The following is a 20,507-nucleotide window of genomic DNA, read 5'->3' as shown; positions in this document are numbered from 1 at the left end:
GAGCTGACAGCTGAAGTAAACACCGTTTTTCTGACTCTCCTCCTCCTTCTCCCACCCACTCGGCGTTCAGGACTATATAAGGCTGGTTCCTGTAGGGACACAGTGATAAACGGCTGCACGGGGGTGGGGCGGAGATTGGAAGTAAACTAACATGAGTGAGTCAGAAAGAGAGAGTGAGGCCTTTACATAGACGCTCAAAATAAAAACAAACGTGAAAACAATGGGCAACAGACGGAGGGTTCATTGACTGATTCAAGATAAACACACACTTTGCCTCGGTACTTCTGCTTAATTGATCATTTCTCATCGTTGGAATTAGAAAAAAATCACAACATCGGTGTTTCATTAGGTTCTGGGGCATTGAGTCAGTCCACACCAGGTAGATTTTAGGCCCTTAGCTGTTCCTCTCCACAGTGACGTATAGTGATAGTAGAGGACTTTTGGTTTCTAACACAGACATAAAACTCCCATACGAAAGAATTCAGTCCAAATATTTCCACCTTTAAAATTCAGATGCCCAGTTTTTTAGTTGTCTTTGTTTCTGATATTTCTTGGCCGAGGCAGTGAATGTCTGACAAAAGTAGGTGGACACCGGAGGCAATGATGGAACTGCGTCTGGGACTTTTTGCTTGCCTGTAGAGAAGAGAGAGAGAGAGCAACATGGAGGAACCTGGTGCTGTTCAAAGGGCTTCACGGCCAATAATAAGAAAACAGACTGCAGACAGAGCACACAAAAAATACAGATAAAAGAGCTCAGAGTAAGCAGGTCACACTGTATTGTAATAATAATACTCAGACAAGAACACAGAATACTGAAGGACCCAGCACATATTTTACACTTTGAACTGTTTCCCCCAGGAAGACGTTCTATTGCCATTAAAATCAAAACCATTTGTTTTAACCACATGGGTTCATGTCTAATATGGACCGCTAGTGAATGCACTACTATTTCAGTTACTTTATTTTATTTGGGTATAAGTTATGGACATTTTTTCCTTTTCTCACAGCTGGTTTTCCCCCTTTTTATTGTTTAGATTCTTTTAAATATGCTCTGCCACTCTTACAGTTATTTATTTTAACCACGCGGGTTCATGCGCAATACTGGACCATGCCTCCTTTGCACAGCTGGTTTTCATATGCTTTTTTAAAACGCTCTGTCAAATTGCTGATGCGTTTTATCGTGTAGAGGAAGTGTTTACTGTGCAGCTGCAACACTTCTCTCCCCCTTTGGAGCGATAAATGAAAAGCTTGTAATGCACCGCCTGGCCGCTGGGTGTCACTGTGGCGCTGTGTCTGAAAACAGTCGCCGCTTCTCTCTCTCCCTCTGCTGCTGCTGCTCCTGCTGCTGCTTTCAGCTGATCCGGATCTGTTTGTCTTTCCTGTCGCACGGCGGCGGAGTTCAGACTTTGAAAGTCCAATTAATGCAGGTAAGTGCGATAAAAATGATTATTAATGTCGCTTCAGTACGTGGACGTGTTGCTCCCTCACTGAGAGCTGCATTGACCTCGGCCGGCAGAGGAAGAGGAGCAAGGAAGCAGAGGAGAAAGAAGAAGAAGAAGAGGCAAGAAGCTAGCAAAGCTCACAGCCGCTGCATCCTTTATCGGACAAGTCCGGTTGTTACGCGACAATAAAGTCTTTAAAATAGAGTTTATCAGCAAAGTATCTGTCATTTCATAATTATTTTTACATCGTTGACCGGAGGCTTCTTCGTGTATATCTCTGATTTATCGGAAAGTATCAGGGAAGGGTCTAAACTCCTGACCTTTGTCCGACGTTGGAACTAATCGCTGCTAGCTGCTAGGTTTGCTGTCTCATTCCTTGTGATAATTTTACACTCTTGTCCTTTTTTTTTTCTTTCAGTGTTTGATCATGAAGAGCTCCAAGGAGGCCGTGCAATCCGCTGCCAAAGAGTTTCTGCAGTTTGTCAACAAAGGGGTGTCTCCATATCACGGTAAAGTCTGGAAAACTGAGCATTTACCCTTTAATTTTCCAGCTGTCTCCTCATCACTAACACAACATTTCCCATCTTTTACAAAACTCTCCTCATACCTTGACCATTGACCATTGGTGGAGGTGCACTTTGAATGTTCTTCCAAAATGTTTCTTTACATTTCTGGCCTATTTTCAATGCACTTCAACGACACGACAGGCAGGAAGAGTCATGTCAGTCCTGCTCATCAATTTACAATATTACACCCGTAGACGATAAACGAAGAGATCCCTCAGTGCAAACAGTATGGTAATAAGACCCAGTCCTACCTCCAGACACACTGAAGTCTGACTGAAAAAAAAATGTAATTTCAGGATAAATGAATGTAGCCCCCCCCCCACACACACACACACAATTTGCATTTGTAAGTAAATTCGCATTAGTTTTGATGCAAACTGTGAGAAAAAAGGTAACAGAAATGCCAGTTTAGTAATTAAAGTCCTCGTTGATTCTTTAACCTCCTGCTTCACTTTCGACAAAATAAAAGCAGAAAACAACTGACAAGCAAGAACAGCGGTGGAAGAAGTACTGAGATCTTTTCATTAAGTAATAGTAGCAAAGTGGTTGCGTCAAAGTGATTCATTGTGTGTCTTTCACGTGTGAGCAGCATTTTAATGTTGTCAAAGAAGAGCTAGCTTTAACCACTTTAGCTGCTGCTGGGTAGCTTAATCTGTAACAAGTATTTCATAGGAAACGTGTTTACATATTAAATCTGAATCTGAAAAGTAACTAATAACTATGGCTATGAAATAAATGTAGTGGAGTACTCAGGTGAAGTACGAATACCTCAAAGTTCTACCTTTGTACAGTGCTTAAGTAAATGGTCTTAGTTACTTTCCAGCACAGAATGTGTGTCACATCTGACACCTTAAAGTTTGCTGGTAAATTTAACAGTGTCATATTTTATAACTTTCTTTTCCGACAAAAACCCTTTTGACAAAAAACCATCACTGTGGATTTGTTCTAAAGCTTCTAAAACACTCTCTTCAATTTTAAGTTCCGCTGACCGACTCACACGTTATTTATAATCTATACAGTTCGAGATTAACAGTTCAGACAAGGTAGCAGTTGTGTTTGATAAGGAAGACAGCGATATAAAGTTCCCTCTCCTGTGATGTGAAAACAAAGGAGATGTGCGTGTGTCAGCGTTAAAACAAGGTGCCAAGTCGAGACGCTGTTCGGTCCAACAGGTGACTTTGAGCTTGAGATAAGATAGAGTTTCTGCAGATGAAACAGATTCTTCATCATGTCTCTCACCTTTGCACGCTGACCTCTGGCATCCCACAGACTGGGCCTCTAACAAATAAAGACCATAAAAGCAGTAAAAAATTAACTTCATGTGTATTCTGCCTCAGTAGTTTATAAATTTCATTCCAGCCAATTGTGTAGGAATGTCTCTACGTATGGAAACAAATGATAAAGTGGAAAAGTGATCACTCAGACTGTGTTTTCCAAAACCCGATAAAAGTCAGTGCAGCAGTGAACAGAAATGTCGCTAATAGGGAGATTGAGCTTCTTTTTCCTCCCCCTCTTCTTTCCCTCCCTGCAGTGGTTGAAGAATGCAGGGGGCTTCTGTTGGAGGCGGGATTCATCGAGCTGAAGGAGACGGAGCAGTGGGACATCAAGCCGGCCAGCAAGGTGAGTCGGGGTTGGCGGTCTTCTGCAGCAGGGCCACACGAGCCGGCCGGTCAGTTTGCTAGGTGTTAAATGGGATCCGGCTTTTTACATCGGTGTCTCGATGTCAAAGTTCCTGGTACCTTCAGAGTGCATACGCCAAAACTCCAAAATTTGTGATGACTTGAACGCTTTGGAAAACATCCCAATGGTTAAATCATTTGCAGTGTTTGGAAACAGTGGTTTGTTTCTTTAACACGTATTCGTCGAGTCAAGTCAGAAAATGGAAACATTGAGGAATTTCTAGGGGAATATATTTTGCCCCCTTTTCTGAAGCAGTGCAACCAACAAATAAACTAAACTAGAATGATTATTTTAGACAGTTTTCAAGCGCTAAATGAGAATCTCCACACCTGCTTCTTGGCGAGCCTTTCGTGATTTTGAATATTTCCCCCTCTCTGCAGTACTTTGTGACCAGAAACTTCTCCAGCCTCATCGCCTTCGCCGTGGGGGGACGCTACCTGCCAGGAAACGGTTTCTCCATGATCGGAGCCCACACAGACAGCCCCTGCCTCCGGGTGAGAGCCCGCCCACTTCTGCCCCGTCCAACCCCCATCTGCCTTTTCCCTTTTTTTACACCCCGGGAAAGCAGTCAGAATCTTCGGGATGTGAAACCCCCATGCAGTAAAAGTGAGCTAAGATACACAGGAAGGGACTCGGATGAAACGTGAGAGGAGACAGAGTACAGGCACTAATGCCATGAAAGAGTCACGCGTGAAGAACGGTTTTTAATATTACTGTGTTAGACGTGACTTTCTCCCACAGATGTGTGGGCGTGTGGAGGCCCAAACTGTTGCAGCACATTGGGCTGTTTTCGTCACACAGATCAGCCAAAGTCGCGGTGACCAACGGCGTCTGCCGTTTGTGCCGTGATGCAGAAAAATAAATGAATGGGGAGTCAAATTATGACAGGTTTTTAAAGATGACCTGTTTTGTGATCTTATCTGTGTCCTATACTTTCAACATCGCCTCTCGCCACTGATAAATTCTACAACCCTTTATTTTACAGGTCCAACGTCTGCGGATAATTTCACAGAAAGCGACTGATGTATAACTGTACATTTATAGGAAAGAAATGGTTCTAGTTGTAGGGGAAACAAACCGTGTTTAATAGCACACATCCAGTGTCATATGGAGTCTTTCAGTCCGTCCACAGCAGGACAAATGAGCATTAAGAAACAGTGACATTTGTCACATCATAAAATTAAATATATATGATGATCAAAGTTGTAAATTAGTTATAAATGAATAATGGATGGATATTTACTTTTCTTTTGTTTTCCATTTGATTTCCAGAGGAAATTTCACTGGAAATCAACAACTTCTACCTTTTATCGTATCTTTGTCCCTACTGTCTCTGCAAGTATTTAGTCAATCAAAACCAAATTCCTCTTCACAGGAAACTTTCTTGGAAATCCCTAATAAATTACAGGACCCACACAATAAAGCTTAACCATAAATTCTTCTTCTCTGGAGGCCTAGTATGTGAATCACTTCCTGTGCCGCTTAAAAAAAAGGTTGTGTTAGAATTGGCCCGATTTCTTTTCAGGGAAATAAAAAAGCAAGATCATCTTTTAAACGGGATAACGCTCATAACATTGAAACATTCTTGAAAGTACTGCTGTCCTGAAATCTCTTTGTCATTAAATAGCTGTCCTATTGCAATTTTGACATCAAACTGAATGCACGTGTTGAATCTAACGTATTAATTTACCGAAACACGGGAGGGAGCTGCGTTTTTTGGAAAATTCAGGGACTCGGGTTCTTATTCATCAGATTGTTCATTTTTCTGTGATCCAGGTGAAGCCGAGGTCTAAGAGGACGAAGCAGGGCTGTCTGCAGGTCGGGGTGGAGTGCTACGGTGGCGGCATCTGGAACACCTGGTTTGACCGTGACCTGACCGTCGCCGGCCGTGTTATGGTCAAGGTACCAAGACTATTATTATTGTTATTATTTGGACGTTTTCTGTAGCTGAACGACATTCAGTTTCAGTCTTAGTAAACAATTTACAGTACAATTAATACTTCTGTTTTGTCATCAAAGTATTTCTGAGACTTTTTCATTTTTCTCTTAAATATCAGTTTAAAGTAACCTACTGCTTTTCTATAAAATCTTGTGTTTTTCAGTGAAAACATGTAAAACAATAACTATCAGCCTTAACGGTTGTCGGTTCAGTCACAGTGTTATCGTCCTCCTGCAGAGCGACGGCAGGCTGCTCCAACGGCTGGTTCACGTCTCCAGGCCCCTGCTCAGGATCCCTCACCTGGCCATCCACCTGCAGCGGGACATCAACGACTCCTTTGGCCCCAACAAGGAAAACCACCTGTCAGTAACAACACACGGCGGTTTAGGGGATTTAATAAAAAAATATTATACCTGCTGAGTTCAGATACACATGGGAGGTGAAAAGAGTAAAAATAAAAGCAGGGAAAAAAATGAGCCTGTAGATCAGAGTTTGGCCGAATATTAACTGAGGTGTTTGTGCCAAAGTGATCGTGTGTGTGTTCGTGTGTTTCTGTCTCAGTGTGCCCATCATCGCCACGGTCGTCCAGGAGGAGCTGGAGACCGGCTGCGCGTCCTCTGGAGACGCCGCCTCTGCTGCCAACACGGTAAAACCGACGGTCACACACAACCGATATGGCGGCATTTGTGTAATAACGGAGCATGCGGCACGAAGGGAAACTTTAAAAGACGAGTTTCTAGTCTGTTAGCTTTACTTTCTTTCGTCTTCCCAAAGGCACATTGGCCTTGTAAAGTCCAGGATAATTTATCGGTTATTTAGAGATGGAGAAACACTAAATGGTGGCAGTTTTTCTGCCATAATTTGGTGCATCTTGACGTGTTAGTAGCTTGAAAGATCTCCAGATAGTTTAGTTACAGGCCTCAAAAAATTTTGAAACGTATGGCGAAGCTGCTTTGTTTTCTCGGATGCTCGTTACAATACACACCTCTCGTCAGCTTAAGTTATAAACACCAACAGAGGTTCTCAGAGGATTGATACCAGAATGAGAGTGCTGTATCGTCCCCCCCCCCCCCAGGCAGAGAAACACCACCCGGCGCTGGTGAAGGTGCTGTGCTCGGAGCTGGGCGTCGCGCCTGAAGCCCTGCTGGACTTTGAGCTCTGTCTGGCCGACACTCAGCCTGCGGTGAGTCTGCAAGTAAACCATTGACTTCTGTCGCATGCAATAATCCAATTTTACACCCTAAAGCAGCGGTGATCTCAGGCGACCAGCACAGTCTCAAATTTTGTTTGTAACACTGGCACAGAACCGAGGAAAAGTTGTCGGGAGTTTTCATGTTAATCTCTGATTTAATGCAGAGTTGTTAAAATCGTGTCCATTCATGCAAAAATGTTTTATTGTTGAAGTAAAGTAAAAATCTGGCGTGTCTTTGAAGGCCAAGTAGGGCTGGGCGTGTTTCCTCAGCGCTGTCACAGATGACGGCTTGTAGTTTCTCTTTCGGCGACAAATACAACTGCAGCAGAACATGAAACTTTATTTCTCTGGAATAAGACTCACTGGAGTGTTTGGGTACATGGTCCTGATGCAGCAGGTTTATTTAATATCAAAATAGGACTCAGTTGATCAGCGGAAAGACAAGTTAAGAATTTCAGCAGGACAAGAAACAGAAAATAAAAGATAAAACAATAAGTAAACTTTGTGATTTAACGGCATTATTAGTAATTATCTTTAAATCTGTGCGTGGTTCCAGGTTTTATTGCCAAATAAATGTATGACCCGAATGAAGGCATTAACGACTAGACGTCTTTCGTCCCCCTTTCATTTTCCTCCTCTCTGCGCAGGCTTTGGGAGGTGTGTATGAGGAGTTCATTTACGCTCCTCGTCTGGACAACCTCCACAGCTGCTACTGCGCCCTGCAGGTCAGACTCAGCACCTGCGCGCCCACCAATCGCATCACCTGCAACCTGGTGTCAGAGATAGATGCATCTTTACTGTCAGAGCCTTACTTTCTTCTTATACATCTGCTTTTACTCGTTCTTTAGTCTGGTTTAATTTTTTTGTTTGTTTTCTAAACGTTTCACTGTGACGATGTCCGTGTCCAGAAAGTGGGACTCTCTTCTCTCATTTGTTCCTACATGTCGGTTTATTTACTGACAGCGGTTACTCCTGTACAGAAAGCCTCACTTGTTTAGTTAGGAGCAACGCCCCGTTGCTCACTTTCTATCTTTCTGACCGTGTTCTCTCTCTCAGGGGCTGGTGGGCTCCTGCTCCGGAGACTCTCTGGCCAACGATCCCAACGTCCGCATGGTCACCCTTTACGACAACGAGGAGGTGAGTGCTGACAGAGGCACGTCAACCGTCTGGCGTAGTTTGGGAGAGCTGCTCGTCTTGTTTGACGATAAAACGGGCTAGACCCTGAATGCCTCGTGACGGTTGGTTCTTGGCGTGCTGCGTTCAGTGTCTCCCAAGCGGCTGTCGCTTTACTCCCAACTCTCAGTGACGGGTGATCCCTAACCAGTGAAGTCATTAGTGTTCAGTTCGTCTCCTGAAAACGCTTCACATCCACAGGCAGCGCAGTGAAAAACTGGAGTTGTCTAGAAGCCTCGGTTTGCCTCAAACCTGATGAGATTTAAAACAGAAACTCCTCACGGCTTTTTGGTTGGTTCCCGTTACTCCGTCAGCTTATAACAATGCGAGCGAGACGGTGGGCGAGCGATTTGTACCATCGCCACTGCTGTCGTGGCTGACAAAAGGTGGAGGTTTCAGGAGAGAGTTGGGGCAAAGCCTGACAAAACGAAGTACTTACCTCAAGAGCTGTTGAAGCTCCCGCTGAAATGATTAAACTGTTCGAAAATGAATTTACCAGTGAATCATTCAGGTAATTTACCACGGAAAGCGTTTTTCCGATTGTGGCTTCTCACGTGATGATTTTCTGCTTTTTCTCTTTTTTTCTGTTACTGTAAACTGAATAACTTTGGATTTTTGACCATTGGTCAGACAAAGCAAGACGTCTGCAGATTTCTTCCTTTGGCTCTGATAAAATTTCACGGACTTCTTTTCACCATTTTAAGGCGTTTTTTAGAGTAAACACCCAATAGATTAATCAACAATGACTGTAGAAACACTTGAACAAACTATCTGTTATCTTTTTTATTTTTGGTGGGTTTCACTGACAGTGTATCGGTGTGTCCTGTAGGTGGGGTCAGAGAGCGCTCAGGGTGCCCAGTCCAACCTGACGGAGCTCACCCTCAGCCGCCTGGCCGCCTCCTCCTCCAACCTCACCGCTTTCCAGCAGGCGATGCCGCTCTCCTTCATGATCAGCGCCGACATGGCGCACGCCGTGCACCCCAACTACCAGTCAGTATGGGCGACGGGGGGACACGTAACGCTGCTGTCCACATTTCACTGACAGGACATCTCTGCTTAGTATGATTTGTTTCATTGAGCTGTGGACGATTACGCCTGAATTTTCACCGGGTGATCACTGGCGATCCTCGGTCCAAAGCCTCGAACAAACTTTAACACTTTTCTCATTACGAAGTGACAGTTTGAGTATGTTTTTTTTTTTTGTATTCAGAAACCAGACTGCAATCGCACATCACACTTCAGGGGAGAACAGATAAGACAATGCCGTTTTTTATTTTGATCCTGTGGGCACAACACTAAAAAAAAATCCGTTCACGTTAGTCATTGTACATAATTTGTAATCAGCCGTGGGGAGGCTTCCGTCAGCCTCATCATTTGGGTTTCAGTTTGTAATTCCCGATTCTGATTTTGATGAGAGCTGTTGACAATGTCTTCCCAGGGAGAAGCACGAAGAGAACCACCGACCAGCTTTCCACAAGGTGAACAGATTTATTTGTCAATTATTGTTTTTTTAAATCCTGAAAATGTTCCTTCATGACCACAAGATATAAAAGCTGTCCGGTCGTATAATAGTAACAGTCTAATGGGAATTTAGCTCAGGCTCACATTTATCGATGTCGTTTTCCTCTCAGGGCCCAGTGATCAAGTTCAACAGCAACCAGCGCTACGCCACCACGGCCGTCACCGCCTCCATCATTAGAGAGGTCGCCAGCCGGGTTGGTGTGCCTCTGCAGGTAACTGGGTGTGTGTGTGTGTGTTTGTGTGATTATAGATGAAGCGTTTGCAGGTGGAGGCTCGGCAGCTTTTCATTTGTTTGTGTGTCTCGAGTCGCTTGGCAGCGAACGCAGATCTCCTAGCAACGTGGCGGACCGCTCCGGGACGACGCAGAAAAGGAAAAGAAAAGAATCGACGTGTGAAATAAAGACTCGCGGCCAAAAAGAAGGGCAGTTTATTGACATTATCATAAGAATCGAGGTGACTGCACAGATGCTGAAAGACGTGTTGTCATCTCCGGAGCTGCAAGTGTCAGAAACGGACAAAAAGTTAGGGAGCAGGTATTTTTCTTTAATCAGTATTTACCAGATATCACATCTAGTCATGGGGAAAAAAACCTGAAACTTTTCAAATAGAAATCCCTGCAGTAATGATGGAAAGTACAGAGAATCCATGTGACGCTACATTCCTGCACAGGGCTCTTCAGAATCACTGACAAGATCCACAATAAGGGAAACAAAGGAGGTAAAATGGAAGAGGACGCATGATCCTTTTCCAGCCCCACAAACAAAGCCTCTAAATTGCCTCTGAGATGGAGAACAGGAGATAACGCCCGGGGAGAGCTTGTGTGCGTCGCGTCGAGTGATGGTGTAATAACAGCAGAGACACAGGCGCCCGAGGAGCTTCAGCAGCATTTCAGCGAGTTAAACATTAAATCTAAGCTGGTACCAGTGCTCGTAAACCACATATGAGTTGAACTTGGAAAAAAAATGCAGTCGGATCGGATCTTCGCCAAATCTTTGCGTCCTTATCAAAATAAAAAACTAAGTTTTGCTGTGAGGCAGGAAGTCCTGGACTTTTTAGTGGTTTTATCTTGTTGTTTTATTGTGGTCGTACAAGGACCGAAATCCTCTGCACTGATTTATTCTGTCTGATTTATTTGGCTTCCTGAAACCTGCCACTAAATCATGTCAGTGACGAGATCTGTGTGATGCCTTCAAGTCATGTTGTGGGTTCAAGAGATTTTGGTAGCAAACAAAATGGACAGAGTTAAGGACAATATGTTAATTTACTTAAGATTCTTTGCTTCAGACGACAACTGATTAATCCTGGTTGTTTTTAGACGTTGCGGCGCCGCCACCTAGTGGCCACTAGGGGCACGTAGGTCACCTGTGGAAGGGTGAGTGAGTGACTGAAAACGTTCCAGGTGGTGAAAGGCAGACGTCATTAAGAGAAGCTTCTGTGCTTGCAATCACTTTCAGATGGTTTGACCTGTGACCCCTCTTCCTCTGCAGGATGTGATGGTCCGTAACGACAGCCCGTGTGGAACCACCATCGGACCCATCCTGGCCGCCCGCCTCGGCGTCCCCGTGGTCGACATCGGAGCTCCGCAGCTCTCCATGCACTCCATCAGGGAGATGTGCTGCACCTCCAGCGTCCTGCAGAGCACCACCCTCTTCAAGGTAACCCCAGTCTGTTAAACAAACACGCCTTTTCTCCCAGCGGTGCAGCAGAGGGACGTTTCTTTAGGATTATTTCAGCAGCGTCTTGTTACGAGCTGCTCCTTCTTGGAAAAAAAGTAGTTTTGAATCGCGCAGTAGAAAGGAAAAGCACAGACTCACGTGGAGTCGAGAAGTTCTCGCTTTGTTTTCGGAGGTTTTCTCTCCAAACCAGCTGTTTACGTTCCTTATTTTATACCCCCACTGACATTTGATAAGAATCATTTTCTTCAAAACGACCCCAGAGTTTGACTCAGCATCTGACGGTCTCAACAGAAACTGAGTGTGAGGGAGCTTGTTCAAGTCAGGATTTCCTGCAGCACCGTTGGGTAGAGCTGGAACAGTTAGTCGATGGACAGAAAATTAATCAACGCAGTGAAAACCCAACGGCAGTTTTGATGCAGAACGTTCTCTGCTTCCGGCTTCACAAGTGGGAGTTTCCTGTGGCGTTTCCCTCCTGTATATCATTGTAAACTGAATATATTTGGGTGTTGGACTGTCGGTCGGACAAGACGAGACTTGTGAAGGACTGACAAAATGTCTGACATTTTATAGACTATCAAAAAATTAGTGTGAGATGAATTGCTAATAAAAAATAAAACTGTAGAGGAGCCTTTTAATGGAGTTTTTGTGCATTCGCATGAAAGGGACCGGCAGCGGCACAACGGAGCAGTGTTTTGTTTTGGGGTTTTTTACGTTTTGCGTGCACTGTGCACACGTTGCGAGAGGGCGGGACGTGTGATTCACATCCTGCTGGTACTTTAACACTGTTTCACTGATCGATTGTGGTGGCGGTGACGCGCAAAGAATTGTAGCGATGAAGAAGAAGAATCCTAGCATGGACGAAAACATTGGTTTTTATTTATTTATTTATTTTTAAGTCGACTCTGCAAATGTTTCATGAGGAAGGAAATGCACTCGATGGGTTCGTTTCACTGAATGGGAACAAAACTCCACAGGGCACCTCTAAGTTCTGCTTCAGGAAACGCGTGTGAACATGTCAGAGCGCCGGTAGAGCCTTGGTTCCCTCGTTTTGTGGGTTTAAGAGTTTTTAACACATATTTAAAAAATAAAATGCACACAAACGGCGGCCGAAACATTAACACTGTGCGTTCACACTGATAAAAGCGAAACCTCCAGCTGCCGTGTAGATATTAAATGAACCGTATCGCTTCTACCTTTCTCTCACCGGCTGGTGTTTCCCGACACTTGTTCATCACAGGTTTTTTTTTTTTTCAATTCCCTCTACATATTTGACACATTTGCCATTTATTTTTCCATCCTGACTTCCTGTCTGCTTCCCCCTGCAGGGTTTCTTCGAGTTGTTCCCCGCAGTGAGGAGCACACTGGTCGTCGATTAGAGCCGGGAAGGATCACACGTCATTTTCAACATAAGAATGCATTAGGATTCAACATATACTGATGCAAAAGGGTGTGGACATTAAAAATGGTGCTGTTTGTGTTGAAAATGGCAAATCCTTTTTTTAAAAACTGTGATTTCTCTTTTGTGGACGATGTTGAGAAAACCTCCATGTTAAAACCCGACATGCTGTAATTATACTCCCAATGAAAATCACTCAGAGACCACACAAGCACTTCTTGATCTTTCTTATGACATGAAATTGTTTAGAAAATAATAAAATACTTAAAAGTGTCCTTTTTTTTTTTCCTTTTTTTTTGAGTCATCCAGTGTTGCAGATTTTTCCTCTTGTCTCCTCTTTCTGTCTGACAAAACAAAGCAAAAGGAGTAAATACACAAATGACTGTCAATCTGGAAGGTCTCATCCTGCAGCAGGGGACGGCTGCTGTAATTTGATTTCACCTCCCCCGGGTTTTAATGCGACGCGGTGACGAGCCAGATGTGCTGCTCTGCCAAGTGTCTCGACAGGTTTTTGGCAGAACGAGATGCACTTCAGATCCATATGAGCCACATCCTGATGCAGGGAGAAGGACGCAGCTCCACGCTGCAAAAAAAAAAAAGTAGTAGTCCGCTGTATTTATCTTAGAAAGGAGCAGAGGTTTCTGTCGGGGTGAAATAATCCCCCTGGCGCCTAATGCAGCCTGCATCGTTTTCTAGAGATAGATGTCCTGAAACAAGCAGAGCTCTCTGCAGAAAATGGAGGAGGTCAACCTCACAGTTCAGGACAATAACTACCTGCAGTAAATCCGTTCCTTTGGAGCCAGGAACGTTGGGTTGGTGTTGAGACTGTCAGAAGCGTTGACAAAAACTCTTTATTTGGATGTTTCGAGGCAATAAACTAATAACGCAGATAACATTTCAAAAATATGATCAAATACAATGGAAAAATCAAAATGCAGGACAAAAATAACAAACCCTAATAATTAGAACCACATCAGATTTTAATATAATTTTATATCCACAGTTTAGACTCTTTAAAGCAGGAGCAGGAATAAAACACCGTTGGATTTCACTATTTAAACTTCATCCTCAGGTTTTGTTTCTCCTCCCAGAGCTCTGACATTTTCACACCTCCACACACCTTGAGCCTCCTCCGTGAGAGGCTGCAGCAAAGGCAGCGGGGACGGTGGTTCTGGTAGAAAGCGCGGCAGCTGTAGCAGAGGGACCGGTGGTAGTCGGCAGGAACAGGCCCTCTGACATATGCTGGGGGAGTCCGTCACCCCCGTGTCCGCTGTGGGATCAGTTGTGGGTTTAGGAATGAGCAACATGTCGGCAAAAAGTAAAACTAGATCACGGGGGGCCTCGTGGAGAAATCAGCACCCACCTCTAGGACCCCATAGTGTCCTGTTGTGTGTCAGTTGTGCATATTTCCAAAAAAAACAAAAACAAAAACCAAACACAATTATTCAAACCACTTCCTGCACAGCAACCTGTGGCCTTTTTATGGGGGGGTGGTCTCTGGCTGGTTGCTCTCAACCCAACCGGTCGAGGCAGGACCCCCCCCCCCCCACACACACACACACACACACACCATGAGCCGGGTTCTGTTCAAGGTTTCTACCTGTTAAAAGGGAGTTTTGTTCTTGCTCATGGGGGAATGTTGGGTCTCTGTTAATATAACTGTAAAGATTCCGGTCTAGACCTGCTCTACGTGAGATAACCTCTGTTATGACCTGGCGATATATAAATAAAACTGAATCGAATTGAATTGAATTAAAGCTCTCGTTCTGTTAATGTATGGCACTGTGGCGCCTCCCCTTGCCCGCGTTTTCCAACCGACCCTTCTCCCTCCCTCCCTCTCTCTCTCTCCCTCCCTCCCTCTCTCCCTCCCTCTCTCACTCTCTCTCTCCCTCTCTCCCTCTCTCTCTCTCTCCCTCTCTCTCTCCCTCCCTCATTCTCTCTCTCTCCCTCCCTCTCACACACCTCCTCTCCATCAGTCCTGCGCAGCAGCAGCAGCAGCAGCAGCGGCCTCTCCTCGGAGATGGAGAGCTGGTAGAAGTGCAGCAGCGGCGGCGGCTCTCCCCTCCTCGCTCCGGTGGATGCTGGATGTACCATGAGGTCTCCGCGGCTCTGGGCGGCTCTGTGCCTCCTCCTCACCGCCTCCTGCCGGCTCTGCGCGGCCGCCCGACACGGTAAGACATTGTCACGAGAGTCCACGGATCAGGTCTGACGGAGACGCTGATGGGGGCGGCCGCGCTTGTCTTTTACTGAACCCGGCGCGTCCAGACTGGGAGGCGGCGCGTAAATCACGACTTCCCCGATGAAAGGTCCCTGTTGCGGTGTTCCTATAGTAACTGTGAGACTTGGCAGCGAGTTTGAAGTGACCTTATCGCACTTTATGTCAGCGTTTTGCCTCCACTATAACATTTATCGAGGATGTCATAAAATCGCTAGTTTTTCCAATGATACTTCGGTTGTATTTCCCTGAAATGTGCTGCAGGATTCGTGGAAAACGCAGGTTTTAAGTTTCTCGGCTGGATCCTCCCATATGTTCTAAAAAAAAAAAGGTGGAAATCATTTGCCCATAATATTCATATACCGCACCTGTAGTGAGTTGTATTGTGCTGTGACATCCCTGTAAAATGTGTGACCAGTCTTGCCAGTACAGATCAATAAGAGCATCATCACCTGCCAGCCCTCATCCCATATATTTTTTCATTTCCTGCTGGGCTCTGCTCATCTGCCTCTGATCTGTTTACACCGCTGCTAAATTGCGTTACTGACGCACACGCTCTGACCGGGGGTCGGCTTGGATGTGTCTGACTGCCTGAATGAATCATTTCTGCTGTTCGGTCTGCGAGGACGACACACGGACAGACACACGGCCACGCGGCAGGAGAGAGACAGAGGGAGGGAGGTGGTTGGGTGATTTGGTTAATCCGTGGCTGTGCGGAGCCGGTATCCAGGTGCGGAGCCCTGGCCTGTCTGCTGCATATCTGAGGGAACATTTTCCCTGTGAACATCACCTACCGGGGCCTTGTGGTTGAAATCTGCAGGGCTACAGTACAGATATCACAGCAACATTTGTAAATAACAATATTTGCCTGGTCTCCGGTGAGTTAGATGAAGAAAAATGCACCACGAAGCTCAGTAACTACATTTAAAAGACATGAAATAAATCAGAACAGCCACACCTACAAGAAGATTATAGGAATTATAGTCATGTAAATGGGAAGTAAAATGTCAGAAAGTCTCACAATGTCATTAAACTAATAGTAATAAAAACCATGGGACCATATGCAGACTATAGGATTAATATATGTTGTAATATATACATGTATGGCAGCAACTGCCTTTACTCTGAGAAAGGAAATTGTGCGCATAATATAGTCAAGACAGCTGACGTTAAAATAATCGTGAAGTTAATCACGTTCACTGTTAACATCCTGTTGAATGCCAGACACACGCTGTGTCACCATATAGGATTATTACGGGGGATAAAACTACCTTAAGCTCTTTTAACGGTCATTGTATCTTCGCTGTTAACCTGCAGAGGTAACACTGCGAATCCAGGTGAACGCCGCACTACCGACGTACCGTTGAGGAAAAATACACGCGAGTCGGCGTCTGAAGATCAGTGGAAATGGAGGACACCCTTTCAAAAAAAATCTTTCGTAAACTCACTGCTGAGCACCAGAGAAAAACGGTCCAGTGAGGAGGAGCATCATTTCAAAAAAGGCTGGAGCTCTACACGAAAACCGTCGTGAAACCCCGCCCCGCTGCCTCTGGTTGTTTTGCATCTTCTTCTTTTTTTTCTCCTCCCGGGTATTTTGCGGGTTAACCTTTACCCTGAACCGCTGCTATCGGTTTTAAAAACCCTGCCGGAAGAAACGGCGCGTCCACCGGGACCCGGCTCCCCGCAGAACACCGTAGCGCAAGGAAAGACAAGGAATCATCTGCCCTGGAGCTTTCAGCCACATCAGACAACCTTCCTCAGCAGAGGGAATATTAGTCAAGGGCCTCCTGACCCCTTGTGCTCCGGGGGCCTTCGCCCGCTTGGCCAGTGTGTCTGAATTTAAGCATGTTTGTATCAATAAAATGGAAAATTACACTAAAAGAAAAAAGCGATTAATACAGCTTCTGTTCAAGTGCTTGTTTTTCTGGTGGGAAATAAAATGAGAATGTGGGCTGTAAACCCCCAACAACAAAGCCTCTCAGCAGCGACCCTACGCCGCGTTGGCTCTAATCATTTCGCCACTGCAAGATCTCTCCTGAGGGTTTATGGCGGAGAGAAATCAATAAATACCGAATCGGGTAAAGCCTCAGGGAGAATGGAAATCCCTGTCAGAATGTCGAAGCACCATTGCGGGACGTCGTGCTCAGCGTCGTGACTCACGACCGACCTCTCGGCTCCGTCTGCCGGCAGCAACTGCGACGGATTCCTGCTTCTCCTCCGCGCACCCAACGCAGCCCAGTGTCTCAGCACCGCGGACAGCGGCGGGCCCGGAGGACTTCGGCACCGCGGAGAGCGAACGGCAGCGCGTAAATCCAAACCCCCCCCCCCGTCCCCCCCAGAGCTGCATCCGGCGGCTTCCTAAGGCAGGATTCAATCAGATTCCCCGGGGATTCCTGCGGGGATGCGTATCGGTCGACACCTAATGTGATTCTAATGCTCTGCGATATTCCTAAAGAGACTCACGGTGATTGTTTGTGGAGTTTGCGGAGATTTTCATTTCATTTTTAGCGTCGTGCTCTGATATTCCTGCCCGGAGTCGAAGCTTTCTCGCAGGACTGGATGTGTGAATCCATGGCGGTGGTGCAGCAGCTCATAGCTCGTGGTCTATGGACCGAGTAAAGAAAAATAAATAACTCGTGGCTTTATCAGTGGCTGAATTACAATCTCCAACTGGTGACAGAAAAGTGCAACAACCAGCACAGTGAACAAAAATCAAGCCTGTTCTCTAAAAACTAAAAACAATAAGCGCAGACCCGACGTTCAGTGCGATGGATTAAACGTCAGTAGCGTTTTTTTCCAGAGTCTGTACGGAGAATGAACCCGGGATTAATAATTGAATGGTCCTTTAACAACCCCGCTTTCGTTTCTCCCTTAAAGGGTGAGGCTGCCGCTTCTCTGTATTTTCCTTTCTGCCAACAAATCCAATGTTCAGACCCAAACCAGCAGCGCGTGATAGTCCGTCTCTCCACAGTTTCTGACTCCGCTGCTCTGTCTGTGGCTCTCGGCCCCGAGACCAGCATGAATTTTTAAAAAACGCCTCAAAACAAATAGGTCAGTCTCATCTTTACTGCTCACTGTAGTTTTCACCACATAAACAGGAGGAAATGGGGCATTTGTTGGGGACTATTTTCAGCGGCGGATTAATCCACGGTTGGTTCTCCAGTGTGTAGTTGTGGCAGTGGTGTGTGTGTGTGTGTGTGTGTGTGTGTGTGTGTGTGTGTGTGTGTGGGACTGAGTCTAAATAAACTACAGTGTGAGTGTGTGTTCATGGCGATGAAGGAGCGTGTCACCCACCGCAACAGTGTGACTCACTGGTGTGTTTTTAATAAGATATATCAGGCTGTGACACACACACACACACGGGAGACATTCAGCGCTGGTGTCGGCCCTTTCGTGGACTTTGCCATAAAAGTATAAAATATCATCCGCCTTGTCCTTTAACGCGCTGCTCGCGGAGCAGGGTGTGAGTCGGTGTGAAGTTCAAAGTTCAGAGGTTCGGCCGAGCCGCGGAGGGCCACGACCTCGCCGCCTCCGCTGCCACTCAACAGCGCCACGCAGGTTTTTATTCTGCTCCGTCCGGGGCCTGACTCACTCCACCTTAAATATCCCCTGGCAGCTCACACACTGGCGGCGGCGGCGGCGGCAGCAGCAGCCTCAAATGCCAGCAGCACCATTACGAGAGAGACACCGGATTGAGTCTGGCAGGCGGTTGATGGACGATAAAAGCAAAGAGACACTGCAGACGCTGATGATGATGATGATGATGATGATGGCCGGCTGGGGTTCAGTTTCTGAGCCGATAATGAGTCAGCCTGATTGTTTTAATCAAAGCTTTTCCGCAGAAGACACATTTGAAGAAAATCTTGCACTGTTTTTTACATCTATCTATCGATAGTCGGGTCAGAAAACTGCAAATGAAAACTGATGCTCAGCATTTATTTGCCTAGTTGTCGAGTCTCTTGGGAGCCGGTTCTCCGTTGAGATGCCGCGTGTGTTTCCCGGTCTCTCCTACCACTGAATGATGATTTGAATCGTGCCGTCAAACCTTGGGGATCCACTCCCTGGTGACATTCAGCTGCAACAGGTTTACGGTGGGGAATTAGTCAGTGCCGCTCAAAACAACCCGTGTGACTGTTTATTGATTTGACAACTAAGATCTGGTGAAGTTTAGGCAACTGAAACTACCCGGATGAGGTTCGGGAAAAGATTGTGGTGTTGGTTAAACCTGTTCCGTCTCAAGCTTCAAGTCACTGTTGACTTTTTCAGTACTAAACCAAGACCGCCACCCTTCCCTGCCTTCAATCACGTGCCTCGAATTTTTCCTCAACAGAACCAAAAACATTGGTTTTGCTGTGGTTTCCTGTTTCTGGCTACAAACCAATGCAGTTTCTGGGAGACAGGATTGTTTAAAATGGCCTAAATGCTACTTCCTTGCTACTTTTCTTACCTCTACAGGAAAACAAATGACTTGTTCGGTGTAAAACACTAACATTGGTCATGGAAGTTTGTTCTTGAACTCTGGGACCAGTATACGTAACCAAATAACTCAAGCTTGAAATGCCACTTCCGAGCTTTCCGGACCTTTCAGCCGGACCTTTCAGGTCTTCATTCAGTAGACGCAGCGAGCTCCTGTATCGTTACCTGACCCGGATGCGACTCCTGACCCGTGCGGGCGACACGTGGACGGCTCTGCGCGGTTCCCAGTTGGTTCTGGTCTGAAAATCAGAGGAGACCAAACAAAAACCTTCGAATTGGCTTCCGATTTCTGCCTTTGTCATCATTGGTGCCTCTCAACATACTTAAGCTTTTATTTTGTTGACACAAGCACATCTCAGGAAACAAAATGGAGCCGGTGCTGAATGTAACCTCAGAGGAAAGCCTGTACGTGATGGAGGGTAGAGAGCCAGACGGCGACTCTTCACAGCACCTACTCTCTCTAATGAGCTTTAGCTGGAGAACGAAGTTTTGTTTATGAGACGGGGAGAGAAGCTGGAGGAGTTTCCCCTGAGAAACCTGAAGGCCTGCCGCTGCCTGAAGCCGCTGACTGACGCCGAGTTGAGACGTTTTCGTGGTTTTTCTGGTGACACTCAGTCAAACGGCAGAGCTTTTTTTGTTTCTGTGTCTGTGACTCACCGGGTTGAAACAGCCTTGTTTGAAGTTTCACCGCCGCTAAGTCAAATCTGCCTCTCGCTGAGTCCGTTTCGTCCATCGACGAAAAACAAATCTGCCATGGCGGGAAGAATATTTTAACGCGTTTGCAGTGCAGATCAACTTGTTTTCACTGAGTAGTTTCATTTTGGTTGATTTCAGTGCAGCAACCTTCTTTTTCTTTCTTGTTTCAAGATGCAGACGCTAATTTCTAGAAAAAAAATTCAAAATCAGTTGAACTTTTGTCGGAAAACAGGTTGAAATATTCCCAGTAGACTTTTCACTTGTTCTAAGGAAATAAGATTTGCTGTTTTTGTAGCACGGCCGCTTATTTGCAAATCGGTAGAACTACCTCAAAATCAGCCAGACACCCATATAGTGTTATAGAAACTAGCTGCTCATCCCCAGCGCTGCATTTATCAGTCTGCCCCTTCGAGATTCAGTTACACAGGAATTCCTGCTGATGAGTCGGTAATGTCGTGCAGGAGAAGAGGTGATCGAGTGTGGTGCGAGTCTCGCGAGTCCGACAAGACCGAGATCTTCTAGAAACAGACAGTCG

At 45.7% G+C, this 20,507-nt stretch overlaps 2 protein-coding genes across 4 annotated transcripts in view; both read left to right on the top strand.

The window, feature by feature from the left end:
• The first annotated feature begins 1,281 nt into the window (after positions 1-1,281).
• On the top strand, positions 1,282-12,860 carry LOC120798120 (aspartyl aminopeptidase). Of its 3 annotated transcripts, none has more exons than XM_040142163.1 (15): positions 1,282-1,427; positions 1,861-1,951; positions 3,540-3,628; positions 4,069-4,182; positions 5,465-5,590; positions 5,865-5,989; positions 6,189-6,273; positions 6,703-6,810; positions 7,467-7,544; positions 7,876-7,956; positions 8,822-8,982; positions 9,431-9,470; positions 9,624-9,725; positions 11,001-11,168; positions 12,515-12,860. In XM_040142163.1, the coding sequence occupies exons 1-15, from the start codon at positions 1,422-1,424 to the stop codon at positions 12,563-12,565; spliced, it is 1,425 nt and encodes a 474-aa protein (XP_039998097.1). In that variant the 5' UTR covers positions 1,282-1,421; the 3' UTR covers positions 12,566-12,860. The 3 variants fall into 3 exon arrangements, with proteins under 3 accessions (XP_039998097.1, XP_039998100.1, XP_039998099.1); XM_040142166.1 differs by lacking the exon at positions 1,282-1,427 and adding an exon at positions 1,442-1,561; XM_040142165.1 differs by lacking the exon at positions 1,282-1,427 and adding an exon at positions 1,474-1,608.
• A 1,817-nt stretch (positions 12,861-14,677) lies between these two features.
• The window catches only part of LOC120798119 (receptor-type tyrosine-protein phosphatase-like N), a 28,947-nt gene continuing 23,117 nt past the window's right edge, over positions 14,678-20,507 (top strand). Inside the window, exon 1 of the mRNA XM_040142162.1 lies at positions 14,678-14,756. Within this exon, the coding sequence (XP_039998096.1) occupies positions 14,678-14,756 (79 nt within the window). The remainder of the gene's footprint in view (positions 14,757-20,507) is intronic.

This window comes from Xiphias gladius, chromosome 13 (assembly GCF_016859285.1).
Source record: "Xiphias gladius isolate SHS-SW01 ecotype Sanya breed wild chromosome 13, ASM1685928v1, whole genome shotgun sequence".
Classification (NCBI taxonomy): Eukaryota; Metazoa; Chordata; class Actinopteri; order Istiophoriformes; family Xiphiidae; genus Xiphias; species Xiphias gladius.
Note: the sequence above shows the minus strand (reverse complement) of the source record. Positions and strands in the feature narration are given on the sequence as shown.